Source organism: Corvus cornix, chromosome 1, assembly GCF_000738735.6.
Source record: "Corvus cornix cornix isolate S_Up_H32 chromosome 1, ASM73873v5, whole genome shotgun sequence".
Taxonomy (NCBI): domain Eukaryota; kingdom Metazoa; phylum Chordata; class Aves; order Passeriformes; family Corvidae; genus Corvus; species Corvus cornix.
In genome coordinates this window covers 115,816,735-115,838,803 of record NC_046332.1, presented here as the reverse complement: position 1 = coordinate 115,838,803, position 22,069 = coordinate 115,816,735, and the positions used below count along the sequence as shown (strand labels likewise).

The following is a 22,069-nucleotide window of genomic DNA, read 5'->3' as shown; positions in this document are numbered from 1 at the left end:
AGGGATGCTGGACAGGTCCCCACAGAACCTCTACAATTTCAGATTTCTGTTGTATGAAAAGTCATAATTAAGGCTTATTTTCATACAACAGCCTTGAATTCTGCTTCCAAGAGCTTTTAAGACAAGCTCTGAGGATACAAATACCCAAGGGAAGCATATCCCTGCACGCCACAGAAATGTGTTTTTTCTAAATAAGATGCAGGATTAATTTGGATGAAGAGAAAAAGAACCACAACAGGAATTTTTTCCCCCCAACTACATTTATACAGGGAGAATGACAACAGCAGCAGAATGGAACAAAGGCAATATTCCCAACAGCAGCCTTATGACTTTTAGAGACAAAATCCACCCAACTCACTGAAATATTTCCTATTTAATGTTATTTATTCTGCACTGGCTTCATCTATCAGCTTTTAGCAGGAGGCTGAGATTTAAGTTCACCCATAGCACAGCACACCAACAAAATTGGCTCTGGCAACCCCTCTGGAAGGGAACTGGCAGAACAAAACTAAACCCTTCCAAAACTTTCTCCTCAGAATACAGTTCAGTTCCTGAAGAGAGGGATACAAAACCCCCCATTCATCCCAGCTGGGTGAAAGCTGACTGGAAATTCAACAGGACTCAGCAAGCAGGACTCTGAATTAAACATTTTAGCAACTCAGGATCATGTATCCATGAGAAAGGTGCATTATGAACAGAATCTATTTACACAAAATCAGTCAAGTATTTTGTTTTTAAGGCAGAAACATTTTATCATTTCCACCCACAAATGAAACTGAAGTTCACAGACACTTGTTGCATTTTTAATGTTGATAGACCCACTAGCACAGATGTGTCCCAGGAGAAACAATTAATATTACAGCTTTCTATTTTATGTCAGAGGGGCTTGGGTTGTCCTTGCTCATTTTCTCCCCCTTCCCAACCAGAGTGGGGGACCAATTGACCAATGGACCAATCGAGCTGACAGCGTTCCTTATGTGCCTAATAATTCTGGAATGGTCTGGACAATGCTTTGGGTAACAGCAAAAGTGTTATTTCCTTAACTCAGGGAAAAGCACGGAATGGTTTGGGTTGGGAGAGACCTTAAAGCTCAGCCCATCCCACCCCTGCCCAGGCAGGACACCCCCACTGTCCCAGGCTGCTCCAAGCCCCAATGTCCAGCCTGGCCTTGGGCACTGCCAGGGATCCAGGGGCAGCCCCAGCTGCTCTGGGCACCCTGTGCCAGGGCCTGCCCACCCTCCCAGGGAACAATTCCTGCCCAATCTCCCATCCAGCCCTGCCCTCTGGCACTGGGAAGCCATTCCCTGGCTCCTGGCCCTCCATGCCTTGGGAATTGTCTCTCTCCAGCTTTCCTGCAGCTCCTTCAGGCCCTGCAAGGCCACACTGAGCTCAGCCCAAAGCTTCTCCTCTCCAGGCTGAACAATCCCAGCTCTCGCAGCCTTTCCTCCCAGAAGAGCTGCTCCAAGCACCCTTGGAGCATCTTCATGGTCCATGTTTTTACCACCCTTCCCTTTCCAGCTAAGGTGAAAAGGAGAGAGAGACACAAATTTGGCAGCCACAGCTCTGTTCTTCCCTTTGGCACAGCCCCATTCCATTGGAATCCAGGCACCTCTGTTATTTTATCGTGACATATTCACACACAGATTCCTTCCAATCCCACCTGGGGGGATTCTGCCTCACAAGATGATGTTCACAGCAAGATGTGTAAAATCCCATCCATCTCCAACAGGATAAGAACCTGTAGGAGAATCCAAGAAGGGGAAGTTTCATCCCTGGGTTTATTCCAGCAGGGACAATGCAGTTGATTGAACTCTCCTGGTTGTGCTACACCAATAAGTCAGAAAGGTGAAAATGAGGGCAAATTTAGGTTTTTGCCTTTTATTTATTTAGTTTCCCCTCAGTCTCTGAGAAGAATGGACACCTGATACCCAGGTATGTTTTGTAAAGAGAGGCACCACCGTTCAATCATGAGGGGGATTTTTTTTCCCTGAATACCTAAGGCAAAATTTATAGGAATCTGCAAACAAAATCTCCTCTCCTCTTTGCAGAGCTGTGTATCCTCTCTGCAATCACAGTCACCATGGATCCCCAGTTCTCCACAACACATATTTTAGCCCCCAAACCTCACATTACCTGGTTTTCTTTTGCTCACAGAGGCAATTTCTGAAGTGTCAAACGTGCCCAAGTTGAAGGAAAGGTCACCACGGTGCCTTTGAAGCAGCAGTGACAGAAAAGCAAAGATTGAGTTTCATGCCTGCAAGTTTTCCTTAAACAAACAGCCCCCTTGGCCTCCTCACTGTTGGTTTTCCCATAATTGTGGGGTCTGCAGAGAAATGAAATGGCAGATTCATCACTGATCCAATCTTTGCCCAAGGTTTACAGTCCTTTAATTTGTGTGCTCTCAGGGCTGGAGGGCATTTTCCAGTAGCTTTCCTTGATCCTGGAAGGATTTGGGCATCCTTAACAAGGGACTGAATTAATCCTTACATCAAATGATGCTGGGAACGTGGCCTTCACTTGTTGTCAGGTCTGAATTCCAAATGGAATTGCTCTCTTGGGAAGCAAAAGGGGTGGAAAACACACGGGGAAAAAAGAGATTACAGTCAATACTTCAATGTCTGTAACGTGATTAGAGAAGTGACAAAAGAGCAAACACATCTTCATGCCTGCTGGCCATCAAATCATGATTTTATGGGTGTGGCTGCCTAAATGTGAAAATTAAAATGAACAAAAGGACAGGATGGTGGCAGGGGTGAGAAACAACAGCAAATTAACCCCAAAACTTCATTAGTAAGTGTAAAACTCCCCCATAAATCAGTATTGTTCTAATTTAGATACAAATTCAATTTTATACCATGCCCCCACATGCCAATACACCTAAAATGCAGCATTTCAGAGTGAAATGTTGAAAAGCACTTCTTCCTTCATTAAGGAGGTATTTTTCTCCCATCTGAAATACTGGACATGGAGATTTTTCCTTCAAATTCAGGCAGAAAACCCAACCAACTACAGATTTATATTCATACCAAAGTGATTATTAGCAGGTCTTATAACTTTCCAAATCAAGTGATGATCATTTTGATAGATTTCTAAAGGATTGGTATAAGATTTCTCACACAAGTTCTCAAAAAATTATTATATTTTAATGAAATAATAACATTTTTAACTCAATTCTCTGCTGAAGTTGGTTACAGGCCTAATAAATAATGAGGTTCTATTCACTGGGCTTTATAATCAACCTAAATAATCTTGAGTCCTGCAGATAACTGAGTTTGTAATGCTTGGAAGAAAGGAAATAAATTTAAAAAAAAGCAAAATTGACTGTTTAAAAAACATCTGAACCACTTAACCTTGGGCTGTAACAACGTGGAGCTGTCAGTTCCTGTATTTCCGGCTATTTCCTTGAATTTAGTTTTCAGTATCCTTAAAAATAGTTTAAAAAAGTAATTTCCAGACTTGTTTCAGCAAATCTTCACAACCCACCTTTATTATTTTTTGGTATTCTTGGGAATTCAGTAAATCTGATAATTTAAGCGGGTGGGGGACCAATGTATTTTGCTGAACAAAGAATTGTGTGAAGGCAGATGGACCATTACACACCTTAACCCAGGAGAAATCTCCCAGAACCACAGGAAAATGGTGAACATGGCAAAATTAGCCACATTTTATTAATATTTACAAAGGAAAACAGTGTATACAATGCACACGCTTCCAGTTAGTAACAAAAAAAGATCATCAAGTGTTTGACTGGCACATTTTCTCTCCCTGAATTCAAAGGGAAATAGAATTAAACTCTGTCCAAAAGCTGCTTCTTTCCCTCTCAGAGGGGAATTCCAAGCAGAAAGTAGCAGAACACTTTTAAACCCACAAGAATGACCAGATAAATTATTAGGACATAATTCTCATAGCAATGCAGGTGCATAATAATTATTACTAAATATATTTGTTATTATTATTATTCTTTTATATTATATTAATATACTTTATTACCTTACTAAAGGTGCATGAGAATAAAATGTGGTCATATCAATTTAATTAGAAATTCAGGGGGGAAAAAAAGCTACAAGAGTTGGGGGTTTTTAGCTTGGAGAGGTTTTAACTGTCCTCCTGTAACACTGATTAATCCTTTGTTCAACCACATTTTCAGAACAACTATCTGCTATTGCAGATCCCTTTCTCAGGGAGGAAGAACATCCTGTTGACTTCACTGATGGGAATATCCCTCAGTGCTGGAATTGCCTCCTCTTGGAATTTCTTCTGCTGCTGCTTTTTTGCGTAGTTATCTACAAAAGATAAGGAGAACACCTCATGGCCTCCAGATCCTTTTCTCCCCAGAAATGTTATATAATGCAACACTATCAATTCAGCTACTCTAAAGGATGCTGAAAACCCCACCCTGCTCTCTTTCAGTACTTCTGAGCACTCAGATATTTAAAGGCTTAAAATTTGGGTTCTGCTCTCTATGGATTTCCAGAATTATCAGTGAAGGATCCAAATCTGAAATAAGCAGTACAATTACCTGTGACGGTGTGAGTGGAGTTGAGTGGAGCTGTGCTCATCATGTTAATCCCAAAAAGCAAAATATACCCAATTCCCACAGCCACCAGGAGGTAAACTGGCAAAGCAACTGCCCAGTATCTGAGGAAAAGTTCACACATTGTACATATCAGAATAGCAAATGCTTAATGATAAATCAGTTTTAACCTTGGTTTTGTATCTGTGAGGAATTTCTCCAAGAGGAAAAGAAACAACACCTCTGCCTATGGATCCTGCACTCTCCCAAGGTTAATGACTCCACTGGAGCTACTGGTACAAACCATCAGATAAATTCCTTAAAGAAGGTGTTTATTTTTGATAATGGCCTCAAGTTTACTGTGTTTCCATCAGCAAAATGCCAAATTTGATCATAAAACATTTCAATATTATTTATTTCACGACACAGTGAAACGTTTTCACCACAGCTACGTAAAAAAATGCTTCACAAGCACTGCAGCCCTTTACCATGAGGGAAAATTTGATTCAATGCAAGGCCACTATTTAAAAAAAAAGTTTTATTATTTAAAAATAATTAATGGTGTCTTAAACATATTCAAATTAAAGAGTTCAATTGGCTGAACTTACTTTTGAGGCCAGTATGTCAGTCCCAAGGAGAACAGCCAAGTCTCAGGAATATAAGCCCAGATAAGGTACAAAACTGCACAAGAGAATTAAAAAGCCACAATAAGACTGATGCTGTTTTACACTTCCTGCATTTTGCTTTTACACTCTCTAAACCAAAATACCTCTCCCAAAAGATTGCAGGAGGTGCCTCTCACACAAATCCTGGTTACACAGGATCAGTTTTGTATTTGCTTTAACAGTTAAATTCTGATTTCCCACGGAGACAGACAAGAATTTATTCCAAGCTGAGCTGCAGAACGACAACAACAAAAAACTCCCAACAAATGAAAAACCCCAAACACCTCAATAAAAAGAGGCCAAAGGATGGAGATAATACTAAAGCAGAAAATGATCTCCCAGGGGTCATTTAACTGGAAGAAAACCAGGTGGAATTGCAGTGTTTGGATGGACTGTTCTAAAAAATTACTGAAAATTCTTCCTGATTCCTGCCAAGTTCATCATTTCCACGGCAACAAAACCAATACCCAGAAATCGTGCTCTGTAACAACAAACTGAGAGAAAAGTTTAACACAACTTGAGGGGAACTTGAGGTCAGCACCCAAACAGTGACACAAGAGACAGAACCACAGCAGCTTCCTGGGAGAGGAACTGAACCCAACTCCCTCTCATTTCTCACGGCCCGAGGTGGCAAAGACTGACAGCAGGATCCTGGTTTATTGCTTGACTAAAGCGTATTTGCAGCACCTTTTCTTGTGTTCAGAAAGTGTTGTCTACCCTCTCAAACGTTGGTCCTGAGATGGAGCCCCGGTGAATGAAGAAGCCATCAACACCAGCAGAGAAAAACTGATAAACCCAAAAAATTCTTCATTGCTGTTGACCAGATTGACTCAATTTATTTTTCAGTATTTTGGTGGGGAAGGTAACACTACAGCTACCTACAGCGCTTAGTGAAGGTGAAAACGGATGTGATTCAAGTAACAAACTGATTCAAATGAGAATGCAGCAAAGCAACACTTCGGGGTGATGTACTCAGTTGCGGGATACTCACTGAAGCCAAACCACGATCCTAAAAAAAGCGCAAATCCATATATTGCCCTTTCTGGCAACGGGGCCGGAGAGTTTTCCACCATCCTCGGCTCTTCCCTTTAACTTCGTGGGAGGGCAGAGAACGGCAGACGAGGCTATCAGAGATTTTCCGGGAAGTTGTGGGCGGACCCCCCTGTACTCCTGGGTGCTGGGCGCCCTGGGTGCTCCCTCACCCTCCCTCCTTCTCTCCTCCGCCCGCAACCCCACCCCCGCCGCCCGGCTCTGCCCCTTTGCTCTCCGGAGCCAGGGTCAGCAGCAGCAGCAGCAGCAGCAGCAGCAGCAGGAGGAGGAGAGGAGGAGGAGGAGGAGGAGAGGAGGAGGAGGAGGAGGAGGGTGGGGGAAGGGGAGGAAGGCGCTCCCTACCCCCGGTTCCGCATCCGCCTCCTCACCGCCCGCATCCGGCCGCGCGCGCGCGCGCAGGCGCACGGCCCGCGGATTGGACGCGTCCCGTGACGTCAGAGGGCGGCCGGCCAATGGGCGGTGCGTCCGGAGGGCGGGGCGCGGCGGGAGCGGCGGGAGCGCGGCGGCGGCGGCCGCGCGGCGGGAGCGGGAGCGGAGCGGTGAGTGCGGGATGCGGGCAGGGATGGGTTGAGGGAGTGCGGAGTGCTCGCCCGCCTTCCCCCGCGCCTCGCCCAGCCCAGGACTCCCCGCTCGCCCGGTTTGTGTCCGGCAGGGTGGCGCACGCGCCCCCGGTCCGCCCGAGGCGGAGCGCGGTACCGTGAGCCTGTCCGGGCTCTTGGAACACCGGCACGGACAGGGCTGTGCCGGCAGGATAAGACACATGAGCGGCGAGCCGAGGGGTTTCTGGGATCGGATGGCGGCGGAGGGGCAGCCCGGGAGCGGCTGGAACGGGGCGGGGACTGTCCCGGCGTGCTCGGCATCCCGGGATGCAGCCGTGATTCCGGAGGTGCGGCCGTGATTCTGGAGATGCTCTCCCTGAGCTGCCAGGGAGAAAGTGCCTCAGGTGCCTGGCAGGGGTGAGGCAGCGCCCCGGGGTCCTGTCAGGGGTGTAGAACACAGTCGATGTCAGAAGCCGGGGTTAGGATTACTGTTTTCAGCATTAACCTCTGCTTTCACAAAACCACAGCCTTCACAGAACCCAGGCAAAATGAGATTTAGTGATGTGATCATTTGAAGTATTGCACAGCACCTGTCATTTGCCTCTTGCCTTCCTCTCGTGTATTTCTCCTCTTCCCATCCTTTCAGGGTGATGTGCCATGGCTCTGTCCGATTCCGACCTTGTGACCTTGGCTCATCTTGGAGATCCATCCTACTTTGAACTGGTAAGTGCGTTTGGAAATAGATGGGAAACTTGCAGGATGTTCCAGGGGAATTTATACCTGGATCTGGCACTGGCACAGGGTGCCCAGAGAATCTTTGGCTGCAGCATCCCTGGCAGTGTCCAAGGCCAGGCTGGATAGGGTTTGGAGCAACCTGGGATAGTGGAAGGGGCCCCTGCCCATGGCATAGGGGGGGATGAGATGATCTTTAAGGTCCTTTCCAACCCAAACCATTCTGGGATTCTCTGATTCTATGATCAGATCTACAGAGTCATTCACAATGTTGATTCAAGCTTCTCTTACAGGTACCTCACACTGTGCATGATTCCCTTGCAAAAACCCCACAGTGGGGCAGAGCCCTGAGCCTGTGTGTCCCCACAGCAGGTGTCACTGACTGTGCCGCAGGGCCAGGGCAGGCACTGAGGTGCAGATCCTGTCAGCAGAACTTGCCCATCCTATTGGTCCTGTGGCCATTCCTGGGATGCTGCAGCTCAGCCTGACAGATTCTGTCCCTGTCACTGCAGGGCAATCAGCTCTTGGTTGGTGGGATTTCATTCAGCTCTGCACAGTGACTGCAGCATTGCCCCTTCTTTGTTCTTACCTCTTCCAATTTCATCCATTTCTTTGTGCTTCTTTAATCACAGGATGCCAGACTGGTTTGGGTTGGGAGTGGGGGTCTCCTCCCCCTGCCTTGGGAGAGGGCCCTGAGGGGTGGCACAGGATTTCCCTGCCCTGGGCAGCCTCGTTCCCGTTGGTTGGTTCCTGTTCCCTGCGCGGGAGGACCCTCGGGCCCGGGCTGTGAGGTTCCTCAGCAGAGCCCCGGCCATGGCTGGGGAAATAAACAGCTCTGAAACATCTGTCAGAATCTGTCCACATCCTGTTTCCTTTCCATGGGACTCCTGGTTTGATACATCGTGTTGCAGTATCTGCGCTGTAACAGGGAGGGATCCTAAAGCCCATCCCATCCCACCCCTGCCATGGCAGGGACACCTCCCACTGTGCCAGGCTGCTCCAAGCCCCAATGTCCAGCCTGGCCTTGGGCACTGCCAGGGATCCAGGGGCAGCCCCAGCTGCTCTGGGCACCCTGTGCCAGGGCCTGCCCACCCTGCCAGGGAACAATTCCTGCCCAAGATCCCATCCAGCCCTGCCCTCTGGCACTGGGAAGCCATTCCCTGGCTCCTGCGGCTCCAGTTCCTGATGAATTTTCCCTCTCAGTTAGTGTTGTGCTTTTTCTGGATGAATTATACTGCTCTTCTGCTTCTATACTTCCAAGAATACTTCCCTTGCCTGTTTATTTTCCCCTTCTTGCTGTGCTTAAGGAATCTCAGAAATCCCTGTGCTAATCCATATTTGTACGTCTTGGAGAACTCAGCAGGAATTATTTATCAGCGCTGTTGTGAAATCCAAGCTGTGGCTTATTGTCCTCCCCAAAGTACAGTTCAAGTTATCTAACTTGAATTTCTTCCTTGTAAAGCTCTGCCTTTACAAGGGACTGGTGCCAGCAGAGCCATGAATCCCATTCAGAATTTATTTATATCAGTCAAGAACTTTTGGGTGTTTGCTGCTGCCAAAACAAAGCTCTGTAAGAGATGTCAGTTCTCTTTCAAGATGAGCTGACTTTGAAATCACAGTTTGATTTTTTCTTTTCCCTCCTTATTATTGTGTGTCCTGGCCTGTTAAATACATCAATTTTGTAATTTAGAAGCAGCTCTGCATTTCTGTAGAATGATACAGCAGAAATGATAATTGAGTTGCAGCATTTGCTGTGATACAGAGTGCTTATTAAAGGACACATTTACAATGTTTGTTAAAACAACAGACTTTGTAGGGATCTGTAAATCAGAATAAACCAGTTCTTCTTCAGCTTGAGGTGCTCAAATAGGGTTTAAACCCCTTAAAAGTAACGAGAAATACTAAATCAATTACTCCACTTATTTATGGCTTTATTGAAATATACCTAAACTGTCACAACTTCTTCAAAAATATTTATTATTTTTTTTAAAAAAGCTGTGTTACCTTCTTAAACCTTTAAGTTTAGTCAGGTAGTCTTGGACATGATTTTGCTGCCTGATTTTGGAGTTATCAATTCCTAGAATCCTGTTCTAGTGTGATTAAAAATATTGTTTAAAGGAGCAGAGCTTTTCCTGTCCCTTCATAACCATTAACCTGTGGACATTTTTTAGTGCATATGCAGGTAAACAGAAGCTGTTTTTTCTCTAAGCCAGTTTGTTAAATAACTGTAGCAAAAGGCTTTTTTTTTTCTTTCTGTTATTTGATTTCTTTGTTTGCTTTTTGGCTGCGCAGTAGAAGAAATGTAAATATCTAAATATATTACATGTAAATATGTAATTGTGTGTTTATCTTTAGGGTCATGGAACCTTTGGACAGCCAGTGCTGCCTAATCGTAAAACAGGTATGGAAACAAAATCAATATTCTTCCATTCTATTGCTTTGTGGATCTTTGCATTGCTATTTGATTTTATTTTTTTCCTTTATTTTGCCTGAAAATGAGTTCATTGTTATTTCTGACCAGAAGCATTGTTATATTCGGGAACAATTCTCATCCTTTTCTCCCTAATATAACTGAAGTAATCAGTAATATTTACATGAATGCAGGCAATTAGTGCTGTGAGGATGGAGATTCAAGGCTTGTGCTTTTAGCAGTGTAGGTCTAAAGACAGCTTCAAGTTTGATATTTTTTTTTTGCAGGGAAGGTTTTGCAGTAATAATTAAACCAAAAATTCCCAGTTACAGAAAAGCAGGTGGCTCAGGTTCTTCAGAATTGCATTTGCTGCACAAAGCTGTAATTTGTGGGAATAAAACAGATCAAACCAGCTGTGCAAAGTGAATTTTTGTACATTTTCACACCTCAGGTGAGGCTGCTCTGGCCATGAGAGCACCTGAAACCCCCCAACAAACTTAATTCCCCTTTTCATTTCTCCAGAGGAGCTGAACAGAGCCCTGAATCTCCGGGGCTTTGAGGACAAACCCTGATGGTTTTGTGCCCTGCTGCTCTGGGCAGCATTGCCCTGGTTTTATGGTCCTTGAGAATTGCAGGGATGCAGGTGGAAGAGGCTGATGTTTTCCCTGGAAAAGAACATTCCCTTCCAGCCCCTGAACAGCCCTTGTGAGTTCCTCATGTGCACAGAGGCTGCATTTATCAGTTTTTACATTCATTTTCTCATCTTTTTTCTCCTCTTCTTCCATTGTTTTCTCCTCTTCTTCCATTGTTTTCTCCTCTTCTTCCATTGTTTTCTCCTCTTCTCCCATTTTTTTTTCCTCTTCTCCCATTTTTTTTTCCTTTTCTCCCATTTTTTTTTCCTCTTCTCCCATTTTTTTCTCCTTCCATTTTTTTCTCTTCTTCCATTTTTTCTCTTCTTCTCCCATTTTTTTCTCCTCTTCTTCCATTTTTTTCTCTTCTTCCTTCCATTTTTTTTCTCTTCTTCCTTCCATTTTTTTTCTCTTCTTCCTTCCATTTTTTTTCTCTTCTTCCTTCCATTTTTTTTTCTCTTCTTGCATTTTCATCTTAATTCAGAACCCAGGGATGCAAATCCTTCCAGCAGATCCCTATCCTTAATTCCATCTGAATCCCCTCTCCCCCTTCCATTTCAAACCCCCCTCAAGTTGCCAGGTGAGTTGAGAGTGTTCAGATTTCCTTGTTTTGGTTCGTTAGGGATGCAGGCTGGAAATAATCAGTGCTTTTCATGTTTATTGGCACTTTGTAATGCCTGGACTGTGCAGTGTCATTCCCATTTTTTTCCCCTTGGAGGAGTTGATCCCTGTGAGGTGTGGTGCAGTCTGCCTGTGGAGAGATTAAGGGAATATTGCAACGTTATGAAAATCAGGATCTTTGGGACTCTGTTCTACACCACGGAAAGCGTTTCCTTTCTAGAGGAACGTGGGTGAGTATCCTCATTTTCCAAGGGGATTTCCTCCAAATCCTCCCACTTTTCTTTGTTGCCTGTGGAAGTTCCTTCTGTGATTCCAGCAGGGCTCACAGTGCTGCAGGGATGGTGGGGTTCCCAGTTGGGGCTGAGCTGGTCGAGGGCAGAAGTTCTTGAATTCATAGGAGAAAAATATTAAGGATGGGTTTCTAAAAGTTGGAGTCTTTGGGAGTCCAGAGTTTGGGATCTTTGGGAATCTGGGAAGCTGAAGTTTGGGGGGTATTTCAGTATTTAAGAAGCCTGACATTTGAAAAGCACCACAACCTTTGCAGCTCTTCTTTTTTTGATTATTATTAGTATTTTGATTATTATTAATACTTTTCTCCCTCCTCCTCTGAAGGGCTCGATTTGAATTTGTAAACATTCTCTTCCTTAGATCTAATCCCCCTAAATAGTCACAACTGAGACCCTGTAACACCTTGGTGTTTGTCTAAATTATAACTTGTTCTGTTTTCCCTCAGTGTGCAGTTCCTGGGCTGGAACATGAAGCCAATCTGTGAGCGCAATGTTTTGGAAGACCTTACTGATTCAATTAAAAAAGTTGCTGTAAGTCCTGTACTTTAACTTGATCTGAGTTTTCAAGTCTAATGAATTAATTCAATCTGACCCTTAAGCATCTTGGGATTATTTTTATTGCCTTTTGCTGGAGTGAAGACATTATTTGAGAACTGAGTTGCAGCTTTCTGGGAAGAAATTGTGGCCTAGGCTTGATTCCAGTTGGGATAACTGAGGAAATATTTGCAGTCAGCAATAAAGCTGATGGATGAATGACTTAAAGACTTTTTCCCCCCCCTCCTCACTTATTTTTCCCTCATTCAACACATGAGATTTTAAATTTGCTGTTGTTGCTGACTTCAAACGGAAGCGGAGCAGTGGGGAGGAGGAGATGAGGAATATTCTCAGCAGCTGAAGGGATTTGTTGTGGTTTTTTTTTTTTTTTTTAATTAGGTAATGACATTTTTCTTATTTCATTCCTTGAAATCCCCTGCTCAACCCCAGCTACACTCTTCTGCACCACACCTCTGCTTTCCTCTTCCCACTCCCTCAGCCTTTTTCTCCTCCATGGAAAAGATTGGGTTTACATCCCAGAGTGAAATGGATTTGGAGGAGCAGATTTTGGGATGGTTTCTTTGGATGTCTCAGCTGGTCCTTGAGTATTCAGAGAGCTGCAGGAGTGGTTCAAGGGGCTGAGTTTCCTAAGCAGACCTCACAGCACCCATGAATTCTCTTTTCCCATGCCAACATTTATTTTTCAACAGAAATCTGGAATGGACCAGAGCAACTGCCCCAGGGATAGGGAATTCCAGCAGAGCAGGAAATGTTACTGGGTTGAACCTGAGCAGACAGAAATTAGAATTACCACATCTTGAGAACTCAGTTTGTACTTGTTTTCTCTCCCTGCTCCAGAACATCCCACATTTCATCAGTGGCATCCTGAGGATTGGCAGTGGAATAGAAAATGTGAGTTTCCAGAATTGTTTGGAAGATTCCCTGGAACTGACACCTCCTCAGCCTGAAGTGCTGGGCATGGCAGAGGCAGAATGGGGTTGGGAGATTCCTTGATCCATTTTTTGTTGTTGTTTTTTTTTTTTTTTTTTAACAGAATTCAGTTTCTCGTAGAACAGAACCCGTTAAATTTTCCAGCTTGTAAACTTTGGGCTGTGAAGATCCCTGAATTTCCCTGTGTTTAATCACTTTTTTCCACACTTGGAATAAAGTCTGGGGCCTGCTGGATGTTCAGCGCAAGAGCTAAAAGACAAGCAGTGAATTTAAAAAACAACATTGCAGCTTGTAGCAGCAATAGGAAAACCAGAATAAATACAATTGTGTGTCACTGCTGGATTATCCAGTTGCTGGATTTTTGGGGATATTTGTCTTAGTCACGTGGATTTTTGTGTTCTTTTTCAACTGTCATAAGAAGTTTCTAAACCAAATTTTAGGGGGTTGATAGTATTTTTTTTAATCATTTCAGAAGTTTCTAAATCAAATTTTAGGGGTTTATAGTATTTTTTTAATCATTTCAGTCATCACAAAGACGTTTCTAAATCAAATTCTAGCATTTGAATGCTTCCCCTGCCTCCTGTTGCACGGCTGGCTTGATTCTTTGACTGTCCTGTGCTCGAGGTCTCCAGATATTTGTCTTTTTTTGCTGTTGTCAGTTCAAAAATCAGCAAAACCCTGAACAAATTCAGAGAGAAAGCGCTCCAGCACTGCCCTCTGTTTATGAACACCTTGCTTTGTATATGAATGACCTTTTCTTGATTTTCTTTTCTTTTTTTTCCCATTTGAAACAGGGTTTCTTTCACCTTGCAGAGGCCGTGGATTGGGTCAGATGCGTGGGGGGTGCCAAGGTTCTGCAGGGCCTGGAGGAGCTTGGGGACTGTGGTCGGGTCAAACTTGCACTTGTTTTTGCTGAGTGTGAGTATGGACAGCCCTGGAGGGGCCAGAAATGAGGAAAAATCACTTTGCTCTTAGAAATGGTGAAATAATTAACGTCATTATTTTCATTCTGGGCCTCTCCAGTAAGAAATAATTATTTTGGAATGCTCCTGTTGCCGGATTTGTTGCAGATCCTCACTTGTGTGTCAGGTTTTGCTGTCAAGCAGGAGCAGAGCAGGAGTTTTAGTGGCAGAGGATAAACCCTTAATGGCTCGGAGAAATTCCCTCACCCACTGGGTTTTCCTGGATTTTGTCTCCAGGGAAACGTTCCATCACCAGAGTGGCACTGGAAGATTGTGATTTAGTGGAAGAATTGAAAGCTGAGACCTCTGAGAGCTCCAGGAGGGTGAGAGAAGCTCTCTGAATGTGTTTGGGTTGGTTTTGGGGGTGGGCTTCTGATTATCAGGGATTGTAAAAATCCCCAAGTGATTAAAGAGAAATGTTTCAAAAGCTCGAGTGTTTCATTGTGCTGGCAGAAACAATTCCCTTTACCACACGAAATAATTACCTTTACCCTGCTGAATTCATTGAGTTTAACCCCAGTGGGGGCTGAATTGTTTGTCCTTGCTCTCGTAGGAGAGTGAAGCCATGAAACAGAAAGGAAATGCTCAGTTTTCCCAAGGAGCCCTGAGCTGTGCCATTGTGTCCTACACCAAAGCCATCGAGTTTTGGTAAGAACTGAACTCGCCTTCTTCACGTTGATCCTCATTTTGGACAATTTTGCATCAGCCACTTTAATTAGAGGCCAAATGATGCCTAATTAAAGAAAAAACCCAACCCTATCACCCATTTTTCCCCCATTACTGCTGGGTTTTGTGCTTTTACTGCTCCTAAAGTCCTGTTGGGGTTTAAAATGACCCAAGAGCAAGGGGAGCAAACCTGCAAGAAAGGGAATTATTTGGGGTGAACAACCATGGACATCCAATGTGGGTGTCTTCCCTTGAAATACTCTTCCAAGTGGTGCAAATATTTATCAGCTATGATGCAAAAGGAATAAACACCAAAGATTTTGGCAGCTCTTAGGCTTTATTTCCATTTGTAAGCCTTGTTCAATTTCTTCCCTAAAGGTGTTTCCTGAAAGGCTCTGGACACTTTCCTGGGAGAAGGAGATCAAATGGGAATTTTTAGGGTGTTTTCCCCCTCCCACAGGAATGTCAGCAGGGTTGGTGTGTTCACCACGGGTGTTGTGGTCATGAAAATGCTGATTTTACTCATCCTGGTGTCTATAAAATCCAGGGAAATGGATAAAATCCCGCTTCCCACAAAACCACGTTGTGCAGAGAGTTGGATTTTTCATTTTGAGGGCTGTGGGTTTATAACTGTGCCCTGGAAAAAGGTTCAGCATTTTGGGTTTATTTACGCTCCCTTTTACCCAGACCGAGGTCTCATCGTGTACAATTCAATTTAATCAATTAATTCCTAATATTCTGTGACTAAATTCCCATAAAGGCCACGTGGCAGGATAGGTTTTGGTCTCAAATTCCAGCTGGTTTCAGCCTTCTTGGAAAATGGAGTCCCTCGTGTCAAGACCGTGAAGGGAGGAGCAGAATTCAGTGGAAAACACAGGAAATCCTGTGGCTGGTAAAGAGCAGAGGAGGTCATGTGATTTCCAGGAACTGCAGGGCTGAGCTGCTCTTGGAGAGTAGGGTGAGAGGAATCTGAATTAGTTGCAAGTTGCTTGAATGGGCCCAGATCTTACAAATGATCCCACAATTAAAATGAACTCTCCCAGCGAGAACCTGTAAATCCGTGGGGCTTTCTGTGTGTGCTGGGGCTGGAGTTTTTGCAGGCAGTTCTTGTGAAAACTTCATTTTTCTTCTCCTTTGGGCTTCCAGAAGTAATACCGACTATTAACTCTTCATAATCTTATTTTTTTTAAGCCCTTTGAACCACCTCCTGTATGGAAACCGAGCTCTGTGCTTCATCCTCACCAGGCAGTACGAGTGAGTAACCCCTGAGGTGCTGGGCTGAGCTGCATTAAAACTCGGGCACATTTGTAAGAAAAGAGTCGTTTTAAAGCTAAAATACAGAATTATTTGTGTTTATGGGACTGCAGTTATTTGAGATCCATGGATTCTCCATCCCTGGAAGTGTCCCAAGGGTGGCACTTGGAGTACCTGGGACAGTGGAAGGTATCCCTGCCCATTTTGGGGTGGAACTGGGTGAACTTTAAGGTCCTTTCCCACCCAGACTATTCCATAATTCTATGAACTGCTGTTCTATTCAATTTTTATTTTCATATTCTACTTCTTCTATTTGTATTTATACTTTTTACACCAGCCTGTAGATTTTTCTGAGGTACAAATAATAAATCCCTCCTCTTTCCCTCCTCCCAGGAGAGCTGCAGTTGATGGAAAAAGAGCCATTATTCTCAAGCCTGATTGGCCAAAGGTTGGTTTCTTACATGTTCCAAAAATGTCTTTTTTTTGGCATTTTAAAGCAAGATGAGAACCCAGAGCTGATTTCTAATGAATGAACACAGAGCCCTGGGGACTGAGAATTCTGCCAAGTGCACAATTTGCTTGGGTTTTTGTATTTAAAATGTTATTTTGAGCTGCTTGTCAGTGTTGGTACGAGGTGCTTGGCATGTGTAAAGACAGAGAAAATGTTTATTATGCTGGGAGTTGTCACAGTGCTTCAAAAAGAATAAATGTAGATAGAATATATTCAAAAGTCCTGATTAATGGCCAGCAGGTGTTTCCCAATATTCTTGGCCTGAACGAGAGTAAATAACGGATACTTAGAAAATTGCAAAGTGGTTGAGATTAGGAGGAAAAAGCAAATTTGCTCTTTTCCAAAGCAGAGAAAGCAGGAAAAAAGCAAATTTGCTTTATTTCCAAAGCTCTTCCCAGTGATTTATCTCTGTTTCAGCGTGCTGAGTAGTTCAAAACTGATTATCCATCAGCAGAGAGCAGCTCCCTTCCTGGATGATACAAACTTGGACTTTTTGCTGCCTGCTGCAGCTGCTTGGGACATAAATCCTTCTCTCAGTGGTGTGGGTGAAACCTCGAAATCCCCATTTCTGTCCCTGTAGGGTCACCACCACTACTGCAAAGCCCTGTCCCTGCTGGGCAAAGCTGAGGAGGCCCTGGAGGCCAACGAGAGAGCCCAGGAGCTCTGCAAGAAAAACCCTGGGGGGCTCAAGGAACTCATCCAGCAGCATGAAAAATTAAAGAAGACCCTGGAAGAAATCCACGGTAATTTTTTTGCTGACTGCAAAATTGGTACCTTTGCTTTGAAACCAGCTCAGTTTTTATTTTAATTCCTCCCTCATTTCATTTTCTGTAGGTACTAAACATCAACAGAAGGCAGGGAAGCCTCTGCTTGAGAAAAAGTAAGGAATTGGCAAGTTTGCTTTGCTTTTAATTTGGGGTTTTTTTTGTAAGTAGCAATGCTTACCATAACATTGAACTAATACATAATGTAGATATTGCATCAATTTTGTTGTCTTATCAGTAGATAAAAATGGAAGTAATAAATTGATAAGGAGTACAGAGGATTTCTAAGAACTAAATAAACTTACCTGGAGTATCCAAAGCAGCGTGGGCAGCAGGGCCAGGGTACTTTTAATTATTAATTGCCATTATTAATTATTTAATTTAAAAAGCTAGAAATGTAATCATTCAATTGCAGTCCCTCTTGTAGAAAATGTGATTTTTTTTGTTGTTGTTGCTGTATCTTTGCACAAGTTTGGATTGTGGAATTTGAAACGATAAAAATGACTGATGAAATCTTTTAAATACATTTATGGAATTACACCTCTGAGAGGGGCAAACTCCTTTATTTGTCCGTTTTTTCATGTTATACATGTGTTAAATATGGAGAAAAGGACAGGGATTCTCTCTTTTTACACACCAGAGACTGCACCTCTTCAAAATCTCCTTTAAAAAGCTCCCAAGAAAAGAAAGAAGTAGAAAAAGACAGGAAGAGAGCCCAGGCTGAGCCCAAACATCACCATGGTCCTCAAAAACGTGATGCCAAGGTACAGCTGGAATTGCAGGAACTCCTGCCTGGAATGTGGCACTCAGTGCTGTGCCTGGAATTCTGCAATTCTTTTAGCAATTGGGCACTTTTCCTGGGATAGTTCACTGCCAAACTGGGATTTAAAGGAGGTGGGAGGTGGTTGTTTGGAGGAGGAGATGGCCAGTGTCATGTTTTTACAGGAATTATTGATCTAAAGAGATGATTTGTGACATTTTTGTTGTCCTCGCTGTTGTTCTTGTAAGATAATAAATCATAATTCATATATTCTGATTTAGCTTATGGATTGCACTATAAAAAAGCTGCATCATGCAGAAAATGCTGATAAATAATGTGAATTTATAGCTGGGCCAGGACAATTCCGGCAGAGCTGTGGGGAAGCTGTTTGTGCTCTCAGAGCAGGGGGAGGGCCCTGGGCAGTGACGTGGCCCTGGGAAAACGAAACCAGAGCAGGAGGGCAGGAGATGGAACTTTTGGAGTTTCTTGGCAGAGAAAAACAAGCTGGGAAAAGGCCTAGAAGTGCTCAGATTTTCTTTTATGTTCTCATGAAAACTCTCATCTGTTTTCATGCCATGAAAATCTCTCTGTAGGGCTGCAAGTTTGTGTTCCCTCAGGGTGAATGTTTCAGTGGAAAAGGCTGGTGTGTGTCAGATTTGTAGCTAATATCAACTGATAAGAACTTGAGGGGAAAATCATTACAAAAGCAACTTATTTTTCTTTACGTCTGGATTAAGAACATAATTCAGCACATTTTCATTTCTTTAGTTGCTGAGGGCTTGCTTTTTTTGGTTTTTTTGCTTTGTTTAAATCCAGTGAGGGCGACTGATTTGGGTTTTGTAATCTGATATTTTTGTCATCAGGTGACTGAGCCCCAGAGAACAGAAGGCAAAGTTTCCACGCTGGAGCAGCCTCCAAGTGAGTTTATTTTTGCTCTTTATCAAGTCAGAGCCACTTCTTCCTCTGCTGCTCCTGTAATTAATAATTAGAAGTGCATTTCCTGTCATTTTCACAACAATAACCAATCATCTTTTACTTCTTTCTTAGACACTTCTGTAGTTGTGTCGTAAGTCCTTGATGCTTTAGTAATTTGAATCTCCTTGACATGGCTGAATTCAGGATTGAAACTGGAATTAAGAAGTAAAATCTGAGTCACAGGCTGGAAGTGCTTTCCTTCCCCCTGAGCCAGGATCTGAAAGGATTTAAATTTAACAGGAGTGTATATTTCAGTGTTTACAATTAATTTGTGGTTAATAAAAGCTCCATCAGAAAATAATTCTGCAGGTAAAGAGGAAAGAGGCCATAAAATATCTGGCAGAGTAGATCTTTAGCGGCAGACTTTGCGAGTTTTAAGTGTGATTGATTGTTCATGTTTGGGGCTTTTTTTTGAATAAATAAATCATTTTATAGACAGAACTCCCACCCCCCAAATCTCCCCCAGTGCCAGAGTTACTTTTCTGCAGGGAAAGTGGAGTTCAGGCAGTTCTGAGCTTCAAAAGGAAATCTTTCCTTAAATTTTCCTTGGGATTTTTACCACCTGCTCTCACTTGTCTGAAGTCTTTGATGCCTGTTCCTTGGCATATTTAAATACCTGAGGAGGTGGCAAAGCACAGAGCACTTGAAAATCGGATTTCAGGGAACCACTGAAGGTGTATTAGAAAATCCTATTTTTCAGTGAGCAGTAGGAGAGGTGATCCTGCCCTTGTGAGCTTTGGACATCTGTGAGCGTCTTGAAGGATGAAAGGATTTCTTGGGAGATGGAAAATGCGGGGAAGGTTGCAAAGGAGAGCTCGAGATGTTTTTGTTGGAAAAGTGTTACGTGGGAGGATAATGGAGAAAAGAATGAAGACTTTCTTCTTCTGTGAAGACAGGCTGGGAGAGATGGGATTGCTCAGCCTGGAAAAGGTTTTGGGGAGACCTTAAAGCCCTTTCCAGTGCCTAAAGGGGCTCCAGGAGAGCTGGAGAGGGACTGGGGACAAGGCATGGAGGGCCAGGAGCCAGGGAATGGCTTCCCAGTGCCAGAGGGCAGGGCTGGATGGGATATTGGGAAAAAAATTCTTCCTTTTGAGGGTGTGGAACCCCTGGCTTTCTAAACCCCTTCTCCAGGAGGAGTGTGGGCGTGACTGGATCCAGGCTAAGTGACAGACTTGGGCACTGGTTTCTGTCCAAGGATTTATTTGGGTGTAATCGATCCTTCCTATGAGTTTGTCCCTCAGGATTAAGGATGGCAAACCCAATATATTTATATAGGTAAAATAAATCCTGTATCTCACTTGGTGGTGATACCAATTGGAGTCAGGGATTTTAATCAGAGTTATCTATTACGCAATAGAAATGGTTATAACTGATATTTCAGTGCACTGTTTGTTTAAGCAATAGTTTAATAATGACTATTTTTTGGCCTGGAGAAGAGAAGGCTCCAGGTGGAGACCTTAAATCCCCTTCCAGGGCCTAAAGAGAGCTCCAAGAGAGCTGGAGAGGGACTTGGGACAAGGGATGGAGGGACAGACAGGATGAGGGGGAATGGCCTTGAGCTGAAGGAGGTGGTGCTGAAACCAGCTAGAAACAACCTTTGTAACCAAATCTGAAGCCTTAGAAAGCAGCCATTCCTTACCCTCAGTGCTGAACACATCCAGAGACTTCTACATCACTTCTGCTGGAATTCATTTCCGTGCATCCACCTCTTCCTGGGAGTCCCTTTGTGGCCCTGGAGGGTTGTCTGAAGGGGTCTCTGGGCTTGTATTCACTTGAGAGCCCCCGATATTCTGGGTTTCCTTTCCTCGAGCTCCTCTTTGGGCGTGTGCTGTTGTTTCTTGTTGCACAACTTTGCCACAACCCCCCCCCGTGTTCCTCCCTGAGCAATCTGTTCCTCCCCAGTTCCCAGCTGTGTTCAGCATCCCCTGTGCCTCTCTGACATTCCTTTATCTCCTTTGCAAGCTGCTCTCTAAGCTCTTATCCAGCAGCTTCAGGGGAACTGAAAATTCCCCTTCTCCATGTTGCCTGTCAGGACAGGATGAAACTGGGCATTAAAGTAGAAATTCTTCCCTGGGAGAGGGCTGAGACCCTGGCACAGAGAGGCTGGAGAAGGGTGGCTGATTTTCGGAGGAGTTGAGGAAGGAAGAGGGATAATGCTGGCAGAGATCTGACAGTCCTAGGCCAATGACCACGACATGTGTTGGACACAGCAATTTCCAAAAACTCGTGCTCATCCCACGTTTTCTTCTTCATTTTCACTGCTTTGTTTTCGCTTTCTCTTCTCCCTTTCTCCTCCCCCTCGTTTTGCAGAGCAAAATATTTGATTTGAAGGGAGGAGGAGGAGGCTGCCAGTGACTGGCTGGCCCCAGTTTGCTGTGGGTGGGGAGGAAGAGCCTTTTTTTTTTTTCCCTTTGCCTTTGTTCCCTGAACTTGCAGGAGTTTTAATGGAAAAGAACTTAATGCCACATTATATTATTGTAAAGCTATTGGCCTTTTTGATTTATTTTTCGTGCTACTTCCTATTTTTGGTCTTCATGTACTGCTTCTTTGAGCTTGTGTATATTTTTATTAAATATCTTTGGTCACTCCTAATGGGAAGTGCTAGGAAAAGTAATCCTACTTCTCCTAATATTTTTAAGTGTTTGTGGGGTAAGTAAATCATGTTTTCTGTGGAATTAATGTATTTCCTTAAGTATTTCGACTGTAAATCAGCGGGATTTGCTTGTTACCTTTATTCCGAAGCTTTTTTGTTTAATCTGAAAGCAGCATTTGAAGTTGGGTGTTGTAGGGGAGGAGTTGTTTCTATGGGAATTGTTTCTGGAGTAATTTTTGTTGAATGGCTTTTGAAATTAGATCATTCAGTGCAAAACCAATGCTGATTAATTTCTTCCTTTGCTGGTGAGGTGGTTTCTTTTCTCTTCACTAAGGTTTTGTTGTGAATTAGATTGGTTCCTTAAGGAAAAGCAACACATAAAATGAAGAGAAGGTGAAATATCTCAGCCTCTGGATGGTTAAATGATGATGTGCTGGAGGTGTTTTCTGCTTCTCAGGAGGATTCTTGTTTCCCATCGTTTAAGTATCTCTATTCAGAGGAATTTGTGGTGATTTTCGGTGTAGCTTTGGAGTTCCCATGTGTTCCAGCAGACATCCACTCAAGGAGTGGTTCATGAAATAAGTCTGAACACGTTCAGTCTTTGTGACTCTTGATTTTTGTGCTGACTCCTTTAGATTTCAGGTCATTGAGGA

General features: G+C 43.6%; 2 protein-coding genes across 7 annotated transcripts in view; one reads left to right on the top strand and one right to left on the bottom strand.

Annotated features, from left to right (window-relative positions):
- The window catches only part of LOC104696757 (phosphatidylinositol N-acetylglucosaminyltransferase subunit P), a 22,105-nt gene extending 15,492 nt beyond the window's left edge, over window positions 1–6,613 (bottom strand). Inside the window, exons 1-5 of one of the 2 annotated variants that reach the window (XM_039553529.1) lie at window positions 6,571–6,613; window positions 6,170–6,270; window positions 5,122–5,194; window positions 4,520–4,638; window positions 2,134–4,283 (exon numbers count right to left, since the gene is read on the bottom strand). In XM_039553529.1, the coding sequence (XP_039409463.1) occupies window positions 4,153–4,283; window positions 4,520–4,638; window positions 5,122–5,194; window positions 6,170–6,251 (405 nt within the window). In that variant the 5' untranslated portion in view covers window positions 6,252–6,270; window positions 6,571–6,613 and the 3' untranslated portion in view covers window positions 2,134–4,152. Of the gene's footprint in view, window positions 1–2,133; window positions 4,284–4,519; window positions 4,639–5,121; window positions 5,195–6,169; window positions 6,413–6,570 lie in introns of those variants that run through there. The other variant, XM_010411223.4, reaches the window with a different exon arrangement.
- A 774-nt stretch (window positions 6,614–7,387) lies between these two features.
- Window positions 7,388–22,069, top strand: part of TTC3 (tetratricopeptide repeat domain 3) — a 41,601-nt gene continuing 26,919 nt past the window's right edge. For 3 of the 5 annotated variants that reach the window (XM_010411228.4, XM_039553493.1, XM_039553488.1), the window contains exons 1-14: window positions 7,388–7,490; window positions 9,855–9,900; window positions 11,257–11,389; window positions 11,893–11,977; window positions 12,839–12,892; window positions 13,726–13,849; window positions 14,131–14,216; window positions 14,447–14,541; window positions 15,751–15,813; window positions 16,207–16,261; window positions 16,905–17,067; window positions 17,159–17,204; window positions 17,729–17,852; window positions 18,712–18,766. In XM_010411228.4, the coding sequence (XP_010409530.3) occupies window positions 7,425–7,490; window positions 9,855–9,900; window positions 11,257–11,389; window positions 11,893–11,977; window positions 12,839–12,892; window positions 13,726–13,849; window positions 14,131–14,216; window positions 14,447–14,541; window positions 15,751–15,813; window positions 16,207–16,261; window positions 16,905–17,067; window positions 17,159–17,204; window positions 17,729–17,852; window positions 18,712–18,766 (1,195 nt within the window). In that variant the 5' untranslated portion in view covers window positions 7,388–7,424. Of the gene's footprint in view, window positions 7,491–9,854; window positions 9,901–11,256; window positions 11,390–11,892; window positions 11,978–12,838; window positions 12,893–13,725; window positions 13,850–14,130; window positions 14,217–14,446; window positions 14,542–15,750; window positions 15,814–16,206; window positions 16,262–16,904; window positions 17,068–17,158; window positions 17,205–17,728; window positions 17,853–18,329; window positions 18,492–18,711; window positions 18,767–21,165; window positions 21,473–22,069 lie in introns of those variants that run through there. The other 2 variants (XM_039553498.1, XM_039553497.1) reach the window with 2 other exon arrangements.